Below are 13,402 nucleotides of genomic sequence, written 5' to 3' on the forward strand. Positions count from 1 at the left end.
CTCACAGTGCCTCTTACTATTGCTTCCTATTACATGTTGGTGGACGATTTTTGGGTTCCCCATTATGTTAACTGCCACTCCCACCTCACCACTATGTTACGACCACAGCAGGAGCAACACATTGTCAATTCAGTCCCCTCACTCCACAGGTCGCAGCATACTATTAAGCTTTCACACCCAATTGGAAAACAGCCAAATTAAACACTCTAGTAACCCAAGAATGAAACAGACCAAACTAGGTATCTTTAGAGAACAACAAATTAACTATTTATTAAAACTAAATCTTAAACACTATTAAGATATAACTATGTCCAAAGACCTTATAACTTCTTATTTTAATCTAAGTACCCCATGCAAGCACATACATTCAAAAACTAACAGTTAATCAGTTTTATAAGTGGTGTTTTTAAAATTACCTGTCTCTTAAGAATAAATAAAATAAGTAAGTTTTTGCAGGTTACGTTGCTGATGGATGAGGTCTTCTAATGTGAAAATAGTTAAAGGCCACTCGAAGTCTTCATCTGGATTTGATGAAAATAGTCCTTCAGTCGATAGGTATTCAACTCTTCAGCTGCAGCAAGCATTAAACAGTTCTTTGAATGATAAGCACAGCAATACAAACGGTTTCTTCCAAAAGAAGGCTTTTTCTTCTTTACTCAGGGAATTAACTTGGTTGGTAGCTCCTTGTCGAATTTTCGGCTGAGAGGGAAAGTACAGTTTTCTCTCTTCAGTACGCTTCACTGGAAAATCTCTCAACACTGACTGGTGTCAGCTGGTTTCTGCCAGTTCCACACACAGTCAAAGTGGAAGCATCATACCATGTGAACTCTCTCTCCTGCTGTTGCCCAGGGTAAAATAATGCACCTGTGGCACACTGTGTCCCCAGACCTTTCTCTCCCTTAAAGGTACACTGTTTTTAACAGAGTCTTAAAAGTCCACACACTGTTTTTAATCCAAGGAGAAAAATAGTTACACGTCTGTGACAACTGGAATTCAGCAGTTTAGTCCGTGTTTGGACCAAGGCTGTAATTAATTAGTTCTAGAGCCAATTGAGTGCCAGTGAGCAGGTTATTGCCAAGTACATACCACTTGACAGCACTGCTGACAACACCTTCCAGCAGCTTGCTGATGATTGAGAATAGACTGATAGGGTGGTAATTAACCAGGCTGATTTGCCCAGCGTTTGGTGGACAGGACATACCTGGGCAATTGGTAGATGCCAGTGTTGTGTCTGGACTGGAACAGCTTGGCTGGAGGTGCAACTAGTTCTGTGGTGCAAGCCTTAAGTAATACAGCAGAGATGTTGTTACGGCCCATAGCCATTGTGGTATCCAGTGCCTTTAGCCATTTCTTGGTAGCAAATGGAATGAATCAAAATTGGCTGAAGTCTGCCATCTTTTTATTTTATTCATTTCATGAGGTGTGTCACTGGCAAGGGCAGCATTTTTTGCCCATCCCTAATTGCCCTTGAGAAAGTGGTGGCAAGCTGCCTTCTTGAACTGCTGCAGTCCATCTGGTGGGGATACTCACACAGTGCTATTAGGGATGGAGTTCCAGGATTTTGGTTCATTGACAGTGAAGGAACAGCGATATATTTCCAAGTTAGGAAGGAGTGCGGCTTAGAGGGATGCTTACAGGATGGTGATGTTCCCACATGTCTGCTGCCCTTGTACTTCTAGGTGGAAGAGGTCGCATGTTTGGAAGGTTCTATCGATGGAGGCATGGTGAGTTGCTGCAGTGCATTTAGTAAATGGTACATCGTGCTGCCACTGTGCGCTGGCGGTTGAGGGAGTGAATGTTTAAGATGGTGGATGGGGTGTAAATCAAGCGTGCTGCTTTTTCCTGGATGCTGTCATGCTTCCTGAGTATCGTTGGAACCGCACTCATCCACGCAAGTGAAGAGTATCCATCACACTCCTGAATTGTGTTTCGTAGATGGTGGACAATCTTTGGGGAGTCAGGAGGTGGGTTACTCACCACAGAAGTCCGAGCTTCTGACCTACTCTTGCAGCCACAGTATTTATGTGGCTGCTCCAGTTCCGTTTCAGGTCAATTGTAACACCCTGCTTATAGTAGGGGATTCTGTGATGACAATGCCATTCAATGTTCAGGGGAGATCATTGGATTTTGTCTTGTTGGAAATTATCAATGCCTGGCACTTCTGTGGTGCAGATGTTACTTACCACTTATCAGCCAAAGCCTGAATGTTGTCCAGGTCTTGCTGCATAAGGACATGGACTGCATCACTATCTCTGATGGTAGTGGCCTCAGGAGGAGGCTGAGATGGATCAGCACTTCAGGCTGAAGGTTGTTGCAGTGCTTCAGCCCTGTCTTTGGCACTCTCACGCTGGGTTCTTCCCCCTTTGAGTATTGGAATAGACATGAAGAATCCTCCTCCCATTAGTTGTCAACTTTGTTTCCTACCATTCGTGACTGGATTGGGCAGGACTACGGATTTTGATCTGATCCATTGATTGTGGGGTTGCTTAATTCTGTCGATAGCATACTGCTTCCGTTGTTTAGCATGCATGTAGTCCTGTGTTTCAGTTTCACCAGTCATACAGCTCACTTTTAAGTTTGCCTGGCGTTACTCATGGCATGCTGTCCACCACTGCTAACTGAACCAGGATTTAGAGCATGGGAACCCAACCCGAACCCGACCAGAACCGATGACGTGTCAGCTTTGGGTCGGGTCTCTCTTCCTGGTCCGGCATTGGGGTTCAGGTCGGGTCGGGCTGGGTGGGTCACAGTGCTGCCTTTTGCTTAAGGAGGGAAAAGCTTCAAAATTTGAACGGCCAGGACGTCAAGGCAAGAAATGTGCATCCGGGCTCGGCACTAGTCTGCAGTGCATGATTCCATTCAAGGTAGAGCACAACCTCTTTGATATAATCAACTTCATTCCAGTAGTCGTGCCAGGCGAGTTGGGTCGCGTCGGGCGCATGAACAAATCAAAGGACTCAGGATGGGTCGGATTCGGGGTCGGATGTGGTTCTCTCGTTCCAGGGTTGGGTTTCAATTGCATACCTGAGCAGGCCTTTACCAGGGTTAGCCCCGTCGCGTGATGGTGATAGTAGAGTGTGGCCATGAGATTACAGATTGTGCTTGAATATAATTCTGCTGCTTTTGATGTCTCACAGTGCTTCAAGGATGTCCCATTTTCAGCTTCGAGATCTGTTCTGCTCTAACCCATTTTGTATGGTGCTACTGCCATGGAACATGATGGAGGGTTTCATCAGTGTGAAGGCAGGACTTTGTCTTCACAAGGGCTGTGCAGTGGTGACTCCTAACAACACTGTCATAGACAGATGCATCTGCAACAGAGAGGCTGACGAGGACTGGCTCAGGTCGGTTTTCCAACATGATGGGTCTCTCACTACCTGCTGCAGACCCAGTATGGCAGCTTCGTCAGTAGTGGTGCTACTGAGCCACTTTTGGTGCTGGACATTTAAGTCCCTCACCCAGATTATATTCTGAGCACTTGCTACTATCAGTGCTTCTTCAAGTGGTGTTCAACATAGAGGAGGACTTATTTATCAGCCGAGGGAGGGCCGTAGGTGATAATCAGCCATAAGAATTTATGGAGCCAAAATTATTTTAAGGATTCCCAGGTTCAGTCCCTCCCAACCATATACCACTGCGCCTTCACCTCTGGTGAGTCTGGACAGAGTTTTATGTTGGGCGGGAGGTCCCGCCCACCGGCCAAACCTTCGGGGATGAGCCCACCTCTGCCGGGCCTGGAGACCCACGCCAGGCTTTTACACTCCCCAGCCTATTACTTGCCGCTGCTACCCCTCATAAAATTGTAGTGCCTATTTAAGACAGAGATGAGGAGAAAGGTTTTCTCTCAGAGGGTCGTAAGTCTTTGGAACTCTCATCGTGCAAAGTCAGTGGAAGAGGTACTTAGAATCTTGATAAACAAGAGGGTGAAAGGTTATTGGCGGTAGGCAGGAATGGGGTGTTGAGGTTACATTCAGATCAGCCATGATCTTGTTGAATGGCGGAGGAGGCACGAGGGGCCGGGTGGTCTACTCCAGCACTTAATTCATATGTTCGTATGTTCGTATATCATCCCTGTGTCATATGTTACAGCACCAGCAGGTGGCAATGTTGCACTACATTTATTTGGTGCACAAATGTCAATGGCATCTCAGACATTTCTTATGAGTAAAAATAAGAACATTTTGTGATTAATTATATCACATTTTATCAAAATATTACAACTTAAAGATATTTGTCTCTCAATTAGCCACAATTATTTACATCAAACCTTTGATACTTCCGAAATTGTCTTTAACATTTCCCGTTGCTTGGTTTCGGCTTGCAAAATGCGAACAATATAAGTGACTCCTTGCAACTCAGAGCAAGCACAGAGCGATCGCGGATGTCATCAATCTGTGCGGACGTTTGCCAGCTTGCCAGTATGAATGCGCGGTTGCCTTGTCAGCAAACTCAGCCCATCTAAACCTGTGGTTCTCAAACAGAGCTCCCCAGACCCGTGGGGTCCGCAGTGACCTTCTGTGCTGTCCGCGTGCAGGACAACCTTATAGTTGGACGGCTGTCCAGGGCTCCGTAACCAGGAGTATGCAAGTGAACGGCGATCGCAGCCGTGCTCTGCTCCATCGTGTTCCTCCAGTGTTTTTTTCCGTGATCTGCTTCCCCCGTGATGCGATTCCCGCCATTGTACTGCTCTCTCCGGGTTGCTGCCAAGAATAGACAGACTATGCAGTGAGAAGCAGGCACTCCCATCACACTGTTATCTATAAGTAAATACCGGTCTTCTCAAAACCGTTCTTAAAACAATCTTTACATGCAGAACTTTCATATTTTGAGCTTGATATAGCATTATAATTGGGCCGGGGTGGGGGGCATGATTACTAATCTATTAATCCGTTAAAAGGAGTCCTTTAGTGAAAAAGATTTGAGAACCACTGGACTAGAGAAACTGGGGCTTCTCTCAGAGTGGAGCACGTTAAAGAGAGATTTGATCGAGATGTTCTTCAAGCAACAGAAAAGCAAATAATGCGAATGCTACAAATCTGAAATAGAAACAGAAAATGCTGGAAATACTCAGCAGGTCTGCCAGCATCTGTGGAGACAGGAACAGAGTTAACTTTTCATGTCGATGACCCTTCATGAGAACTGGGAAACGTTGTAAATGTAAAAGATTTATAGTAGTATAAATATAGGAGGATGGAAATAGAACAAAATGGAACGTCTGTGATAGGGTGAAAGTTGGGAGACATTGAGTGACAAAGGAGTTGGTGGGGCAGAGTGAAAGGGAGTAGTAATGGGACAAGTAAAGAAAAAAAATGTCTCCAGAGGAGGTGTGAATGGCAGCATAATGAACAGCTACAATCCAAAAGCAAAAACAAGAGAAAAAGTGTGAAAAACAAGACAGCAGTCGAAACATGCAAAGGAAAGGTATTAAAATGGGGGCAGAGATTAGAGTCTGGAATTGTTGAACTCAGTATTGAGTCTAGAAGGCTGTAGAGTGACTAATCAAGAGATGAGCTTCATTGGAACACTGCAGCAGGCCGAGAACAGAGATGCCAGCGTGAGAGCATGATGGAGAATTAAAGCTGCAGTCCACTGGAAGCCTGGGGTCATGCTTGTGGCTGACCAGAGGTATTCCACTAATTGTTCACCCAATCTGCATTTATTCTCCTTAATGTAGAGCAGATTGCATTGTGAGCAGCATAAACGGTGGATAGGTTACTAGGCTGTTTCCCCTCGAAGGAGTGTTTGAGGCCTAGGACAGTGAGGCGAGATGAGGCAAGGGGACAGTTCCTGTATCTCCTGTGCTTGCATGGAAGGGGACAGGGTGTTGGGTGTGAGAGAGGAGTGGAGCAGGGTGTCACGGAGGGAATGTTCCCTCCAGAATGCTGAATGGGGAGGGGAGCGAAAATGTGTTTGATGGTGGCATCAAGTTGAATGGGGCAGAAATAGTGGAGGATGATCCATTGTATGTGGAAGCTGGTGGGGTAGAAGGTGAGGACAAGGGGAAACCTATTGTGGCTCTGGGAGGGATGGAAAGGTTTGACAGCCGAAGTGTGCGATATGGGTCAGACATGGTTGAGGGCCCTGTCAGCCACGTTGGGGGGCGGAGAGTTGCGGGGGATAGAATCCTTGGTTGAGGAAGAAGGGAGACATATCCGAAGTACTGGTGTGGAAGGTTGCATCATCAGAATAGAGATGGAGAAACTGGGAGAATGGAATGTAGTCCATACAGAAAGTAATTTGTGACTGTGTAGTTGAGGCAGCTGAGCCAATCAGTGGGCGTATTATGACTATTTGTTTATAGCCCATCACTATAAATGAAGACAAAGAGGCACAGGAAGGGAAGCGGAGTTGGAGATTGCTCATGAGAAGCTGAGAGAAGGGCCGAAATTGGAATCAAAGTTGAAAAACATTTCCAATTCAGAGTGAGAGCAGGGAATGACACTGATACATTCATCAATTTACTGGAAATAGAGTTGAGGGAAGGGGAACGAGGAATCTTCCACATTTTCCACAAAAAGGCGGGCATAACTGGAACCGAGGTGGGTAGCCATCGCAACACCTTTTAACTGGAGGAAGTGAGATGAGTGAAAGAAGAATTTATTCAATGTGAGAACAAGTTCCAACAGGCAGAAGTGGATGGTAGTGGATGGAAACTGGTTGCACCTCCATTCAAAGAAGATGTGGAGAGCCCTCAAACCATCCTGGTGGGGGATGGAGGTGTGGAGAGATTGGACGTCCATGGTGATGAGAAGACGGCTATGGTCGGGAAACTGGAAACAGTTGAAGTGACAGTGGGCATCAGAAGAGTCACGGATGTAGGTAGGAAAGACTGGACAAGGGGAGAACAAAATAGATTCGAGAGGAAGAAATCAGTTCAGTAGGGCAGGAACAGGTTGAAGCAATAAGTCTCTTTGGGTCGTCCTGTGTGTGGATCTTGGGAAGCAGGTGGACGTGGGCTGTAAGGCGTTGGGGAACTATGAGGTTCTAAGCTGTGGAGGGATGATCTCCAGTCGTGGAAATAATGGTTTGGTGTTTGGTACTGTGGTTATTCTTCAGGGAGAGGTAGGAGGAAGTGTCAGAGAGTTGATGTTCAGCATCTGATAGGTAAAGATCAGTTTGTCAGTCAACAACAGCACCATTCTTGTCAGCAGCTTTGATATGATGTTAGGGTTGGACCTGGGAGAACAGAATGCAGTCAGTTCAGGGGGAGATAGGTGATAGTGAGTGTGGGAGCAGAGAAATTGAGACGGTCAATGTCACATTGCATTTCTCAATGTAAAGATCAAGAGAGGTAAGAGGCAGGGGAGGAGGGAGGTGGGGGGGGGGGGGGGGTGGTGCAAGGTGGAGGGAGAATATTGGAAATGGGTAAACTGGTTTGATGTGTGAAGGGAGGACTCCTGGCCAAAGAAGTCGGCGCAGAGGCAAAGACAATGGAAAAAGAGCTCAACATGGTGCCGAGATCAAAATTCTTTGAGATAGGCCGTAAGGGAATAAAGCTGAATCCTTTACGAAGAACATATTGTCCAGGGTCAAGGTGGGGAATGTGGGAAGTTATTGTGAATACACGGCAAGAGGTGAGATTAGAAGAAGGGATGTAGTCAGAAGGAAGTGAAGGGGAGAAAGATCTGGAAGGGTATTGGTACCCATGAGCTGTCTGAGCTTGCGATCCTCAACAACTGACATGAAGATAAAAAGTTCTTGAAGGAATTTGATAGAGTAAATAAGCAGCATGTCTTTCCAGTGGCAGAGTTTCGACAAACAGAGGTCACAGATTTAAGGTAATTTGGGAAAAGAACAGAAGGGCAAGGAGGGAAACAAAGACACGCCAGTTGTTTTGATCTGGAATACATCAGCTGAAATGTTGGTGGGAGAAGATTTAATAATAACTTTCGAAAGGGAATTTGATAATCACTTGAAGGTGGGAAATATAGAGGGTTCTGGAGAAAGACGAGGGCATTGGATCTAATTTGATAGCTGCTTCACAGAGCCTACATAGGCGCTATGGGCCGATTGGCCTCCTTTGGTGCTGTTTCATTCCATGAATCTATGTACTATCTGAGACACTATCTGCAACCACGACGGCCAGTGCTCTCAGTGTACTGATTGAATCGTTATTTCTTGATCTCTCTCTGTGCCTTTCAGTTGGACAATGAGAATGGAATTTCGCACAACAGTGACATCGCACAGATGATTTCACTTTGCCGTTTTTCATAACTATCACAAGTCTAATGAACAACTGTTATATTTGACTCATTTACCCTTCATTTTTCAATTCATTGACATGACATTCTAAACCTCACCGTTTCCTGTGACACAAATAACTTGCCCGGATCCATTAATAAAACATCTTGCGGAAAGCACCATTTCCTGGTCCACATTATTCTCACAAAGTTTAACTCACCAAGACTTCCCAGGAAGTGCACTATTGTCACCTCATTGCAGGGCAAGATGAAAATAAAACATTTCGATGTGTTTGTTAAACCTTCATTCATTTCCATGATCGATCGATCGATCGATCTATCTATCCCTGATGTCAATAGGGACAGTGCCCAATTTCTTTACTTCCTTGCTGCAAACAAATCAAATCTCAACTCATACTTTGCTTATCCAATGCGCTCTTCCCGAGCTCCATAGAGCTATTAAAGTATTTACTATGCTCAATCATTCTCCAGTTGTATCCGATCTCATTGACGTTTTGTTTCTCTTTTTCTAAAATGGCTGACATGCGCGTAATTCAAATATCAGTCAACACAGGGCATGGGATCCCGTGACCTGATTTACATGAATGGAAATTTGCATGTAAATTTAATATTCAATGACGTTGCGAAGGTTGAAACTTTTTAAGGAGAGGTTTAGAAAGAGCCCAGAACCACATTCGTGTCAGGAACTATTCTCCATCTGACCCTCACTAGAACCTTCACCATGACTGAATGGGTTCAGGTTCTTGCCGCACTGATGCTGTGTCTCCACAGTAAGTACAGGCGTTAACCTTCATTATCGCTGCTGTTTGCATTGCTCGGAATTTTTTTTTGTGCTTGTGTTTAACAGACCTGAATTAGCAACAATATTCACAATTGCAGAGTTTGACTGATCAATAACTTGTTATTTCACCAGGCACAAACGCGGATGCTGTCCTGACTCAGCCAGGATCCATCTCCACCTCCCCGGGGAGCACCGTCAAGATCACCTGCACCATGTCCGGAGGCAGCATCGGCAGCTACTACACGAGCTGGTACTGGCAGAAACCCAGCAGTGCCCCTGTATTGGTTTGGAGCCAGTTGGGCGGTAAAGCTTCGGGGATTCCAGATCGATTTACCGGGTCTGTGGAGTCATCGAGTAACAAGTTGCTTTTAACCATCACCAATGTGCAGTCGGAGGACGCCGCCGATTATTACTGTGCTGCCCTGCTTGGCAGTACAGCTGCATTTATTTTCGGGAGAGGAACCATGCTGAACCTGGACAGTAAGTAAATTATTTCTACTGAGCTTTAACATTTTCAGCGTTAACATCGAAATATCAAAAATCACTTTAAAATCACTGGCTTGGTAGGTTGGATGAGAGCAAAACAGGACTATTTCTCTTAGAATACAGAGCTTGTGAATCAGCGTCCGGTGACATTTAAAAGATAGGCATAACTGCGCCCAATTTTGCGCAGGGTTTTCAGGTTGTAAGAGAGGACAGAGGCAATTTTTTAAGATGATACCAGTGCTGCAAGGTTTTAGTTACATGAGAACGAGAGTAAAGCTCGGTCTACTGGACGTTTACAGGATCATCTGCTAGAAATGAGCATAGTTCTGAGCAAAATGAAAACAGATATTTTCACTGATGTGTGACATCACACCTCAATATCAGAACCAATTGTAGAGGCTCGGCCTCTCATTTTAGTATTGAAAAAAGTAGTGTTTCAACCCTTTCTTCATTTCTTCACATTACATAAACCAGTCGGTAACCTGAGGACATCAATTGAATGTCATTGGTAGAAGGGCGAAGGGACTGGATAGGATATTTTCTTTACCCAGTGGAGTGTTAGGACTGCAGTGTCCTACCTCAAAGAATGGGGCGAGCAGAATCAGACTATCGTTTAAAAAGAAAGTGGATAAAACTTTGACAAAGGAAAAACAAATGGATGGGAAAAGGACTAAGTGGGCGCCTTTCAAAGGGTGCGATTGGCCTGTTTCTGGCTATGATTCTATGAATCCCACAGGGTCTTTGAGACCGGAATACCGCGGCCCTTTTCGGCTCAAAAGGCATAAACACAAGCTCAAAACTTTCATTCTACTGAGAGTAGTACCGGAATTTAATCATCATTCTTGGATTGAGACTGCGGAAGGATAGTGTGGCGACTTGCTGTAAATCTCTCTCACTCGTCTCCAAACTCAGTGAAAACCGCTCAGTACATGATTCTCAGTCCGACATTTCGCATTAATCCCCGCTGACGATAGTAATCACACTGATGAGCTAAGTTCAGCTGGTGATAACCATCCACACTGATCGATTTTCTGCATTCCGCAATAACAAACATCAATAATTGACATGATGCCTATTTTCTTAACAAGTCAGGGGCTTGTGTAGCAATGTCTCGGAATCGGTATCAGATTCTTCCTGCTGCTCTTGTGCTCTCAATTGCGCTTTGCTGTCGGTTCTGTGGTTAGGGTGAGAGGAGTAAAATGGAAAATGCACATACTCTATCGCTATTTTGACTTGGTTATTCGGTGGCATCACAGCAAAATGGGCTAAAATGAGATATAAAACAGAACATGCGACAGAATATTTTCAATTATTCCTTTTCAAAACGATCGCTGCTACTAACTTTCTCGTTCGTTATTTACTTGCTTACTCTCCTAAAGGTCCAGAGGCATCTCTCCCCATTAGAGAGACAGTTGGTGATACATAGTTTGAGGATCACCACTCCTCAAGTTTGGCACAAGCCTCCATGAGCTAACACAGCCGGTAAAGGGATTGAGCCCACGCTGTTGGGGTCTTTCTGTCTCATATTCTAGCCGTCCACCCAGCTGACGCTCAGTTCGCTGCAAAACTCTTGTATTTAGACAATAATATAAACTGATGGTAAAACCTGTGCAATAATCCCACGAGATTTCAGATATTTCAGTACCTGAATTTTCAGCTAAACTCTGGGTGAGGCCTGGAGATTATACAAACTCTGACAACAGGGGTTGGAGGCACTTGTCAGACTAATCGCAGTTTCAGTCTCCAAATTAATAAAGTTAGGAAAGTGAGGCGAAGTTGTCGGTTCCAAGGCGAAACTCTCTGAATGGCAATAGATTGTTAAACCGTCACGGTCACATCTAGTGCTGGTGAGACGCGCCGATGTAGCTGACATCACACCTCAACATCAGAACCAATTGTCGAGGTTTCGGCCTCTCATTTTAGTATTGAAAAAAGTAGTGTTTCAACCTTTTCTTCATTTCTTCACATTACATAAACCATTTTACTGAGGTTTGTCATTGGCAGCTGGTGCTTGTAATACATGGTGCGACGGGTTATTTAAAAGATATGAGATTCTGAGAGTTCGGCTTTAATCTTCTTACACTTGGTAATATTTCGTTGTTGCCTTCATGGGAATATTTCGATTGAAGAATAAGAAAAAAAAAGAACGAGCTTGCATTGTTATGCCGCCTTCCACGACCTCAGGACATCTGAGCGCACTTCATAGCTAATTTCGTGCTTTTTAAAGGACAGTCACCCTTTGCAATGTATGAAACTCGGCAGCTTATTTGCGCAAAGTCCCACAAACATCACAGGCCAGATAATCTGTTTTAACGATGTTAGTTGAGGGATGAATATAAACCAGGTCAGGTTGGCTTTATTACTTGCAGATTGAGGTTATATTATTAGACAATATAGATATAATAGTTCACAATAACAGATGTTATTTAGAGGAAACAGTTTCTGTTTAGTGAAAACGTATGAATTGTGACACACTGACCCCAAAGAAGTCCCCAAACAGCGTAATTAGAATGTGATAGAACAGTCTTCTGAGGTTTTAGGCAATAGAGTCACCGTCGGACGAGCGGGAAACCTCGTGGCAGCGAGAAAGGAGCAAAACGACAGAAATCCAAATATTAGTCCAAGATTCACTTCCGTCAAAGCAAGTGCAAATTCGAAATTATTTAATAGTTGGTTTAACAGTCAATTTTTTCAAAGTCGAATGTTTGGCGTTAAATGTGAAATAGTCTTTGTTGTCAGCATTGCCTTCAATATAAATCCTAATTCTGATTTATTGCTTACTACGATTCTTTTAAATCTTTATATTATTTTCTGAGCTCATTATTTTGGTTAGATTCAATTTCCTCTTAAGAATTTGTATGTGTTCCTTGCCTTAAGGAAAAGTAGGGATCTTTTCTCAGGTTATATATTTCCCGGGACTGTTGGCCCCAGCTTTTCAACGGTTGACACGAAAGGGGTTCCGTTCTGTTAAATTCCTAATAGCTTTTTAACCTGTCATCTAATTTTAAAAGTTTTGGACAATGTAAAACATTGATTCCGACTTTTATGTGGATGAAGAATGGATCTACTTCAATTTATTTCTGATTTTCAGATCCACGGGTCCCCTCGGTTTCCGTCCTTCCGCCTTCATCGGATCAAATCGCAGCAAAGAACACGGCGACCCTGGTGTGTTTGGTGAGCGGTTTTAACCCGGGAGCTGTGGAGATTGAGTGGACTGTAGATGACAGTGTGAGAGGGAATGGTGTTGAGACCAGTCGGATCCAGCAGGAGACGGACAACACGTTCAGTGTGAGCAGTTATCTGACTCTGCCAGCCTCAGAGTGGAACTCACACGAGCTTTACTCCTGTGTGGTTAAACACGAGACACAGGCAAATCCGCTTAAAACAAGTATCTCGAGGTCCAGTTGTATCTGATTCAAAATCTTATGTATTGATTTGTTATTCCAGCAGCAAAGTTTCTTTACAAATATATTCCGCAAACGGCCATTACATGCTTGTTTTTAAGTGGAACATTTCAAATCAGAACAGTTGTGCAGGTTATCCGGTGGATTCCGCTGTCTGTATTTTGCAGTGTGTTCACCCTGAACTGATCAAAGTTTCAGTGTAACCTCACGAACATCACAGTTTAATAAAACGACCATTCCGCTATCTCGTGTGTTGTTATTTTTCTGTGCCGTTGGGTCTGAAACAATTATTAGCAACTTCCTCCATGTGATTAAATAGCGGTTTTATTTTAGCGACATTCTGCACATTTTCTGTAAAGCCTTTAACATCAGTCGGAATAATGAGATTATGTACACGAACACGTGGAAGTAATCTTGCAACATATTTTCAAAGATAGACCTACTGAAGCAGGACCCTGAGCTTCCGGTTGCTTGCCATTTCAACACTCCCCCCTGCTCTCATGCTCACATCTCTGTCCTGGGATTGCTGC

The 13,402-nt window shown here is 44.2% G+C and overlaps 1 protein-coding gene across 1 annotated transcript; it reads left to right on the plus strand.

Moving 5' to 3' along the window:
- The first annotated feature begins 8,861 nt into the window (after window positions 1-8,861).
- On the plus strand, window positions 8,862-13,116 carry LOC137382831 (immunoglobulin lambda-1 light chain-like). The gene is made up of 3 exons (XM_068055322.1): window positions 8,862-8,971; window positions 9,115-9,462; window positions 12,560-13,116. Exons 1-3 carry the CDS (start codon window positions 8,923-8,925, stop codon window positions 12,880-12,882), a joined length of 720 nt encoding a protein of 239 aa, XP_067911423.1. The 5' UTR covers window positions 8,862-8,922; the 3' UTR covers window positions 12,883-13,116.
- The last annotated feature ends 286 nt before the right edge of the window (window positions 13,117-13,402 follow it).

Source organism: Heterodontus francisci, chromosome 23 (genome assembly GCF_036365525.1).
Source record: "Heterodontus francisci isolate sHetFra1 chromosome 23, sHetFra1.hap1, whole genome shotgun sequence".
In the NCBI taxonomy this organism is placed as follows: domain Eukaryota; kingdom Metazoa; phylum Chordata; class Chondrichthyes; order Heterodontiformes; family Heterodontidae; genus Heterodontus; species Heterodontus francisci.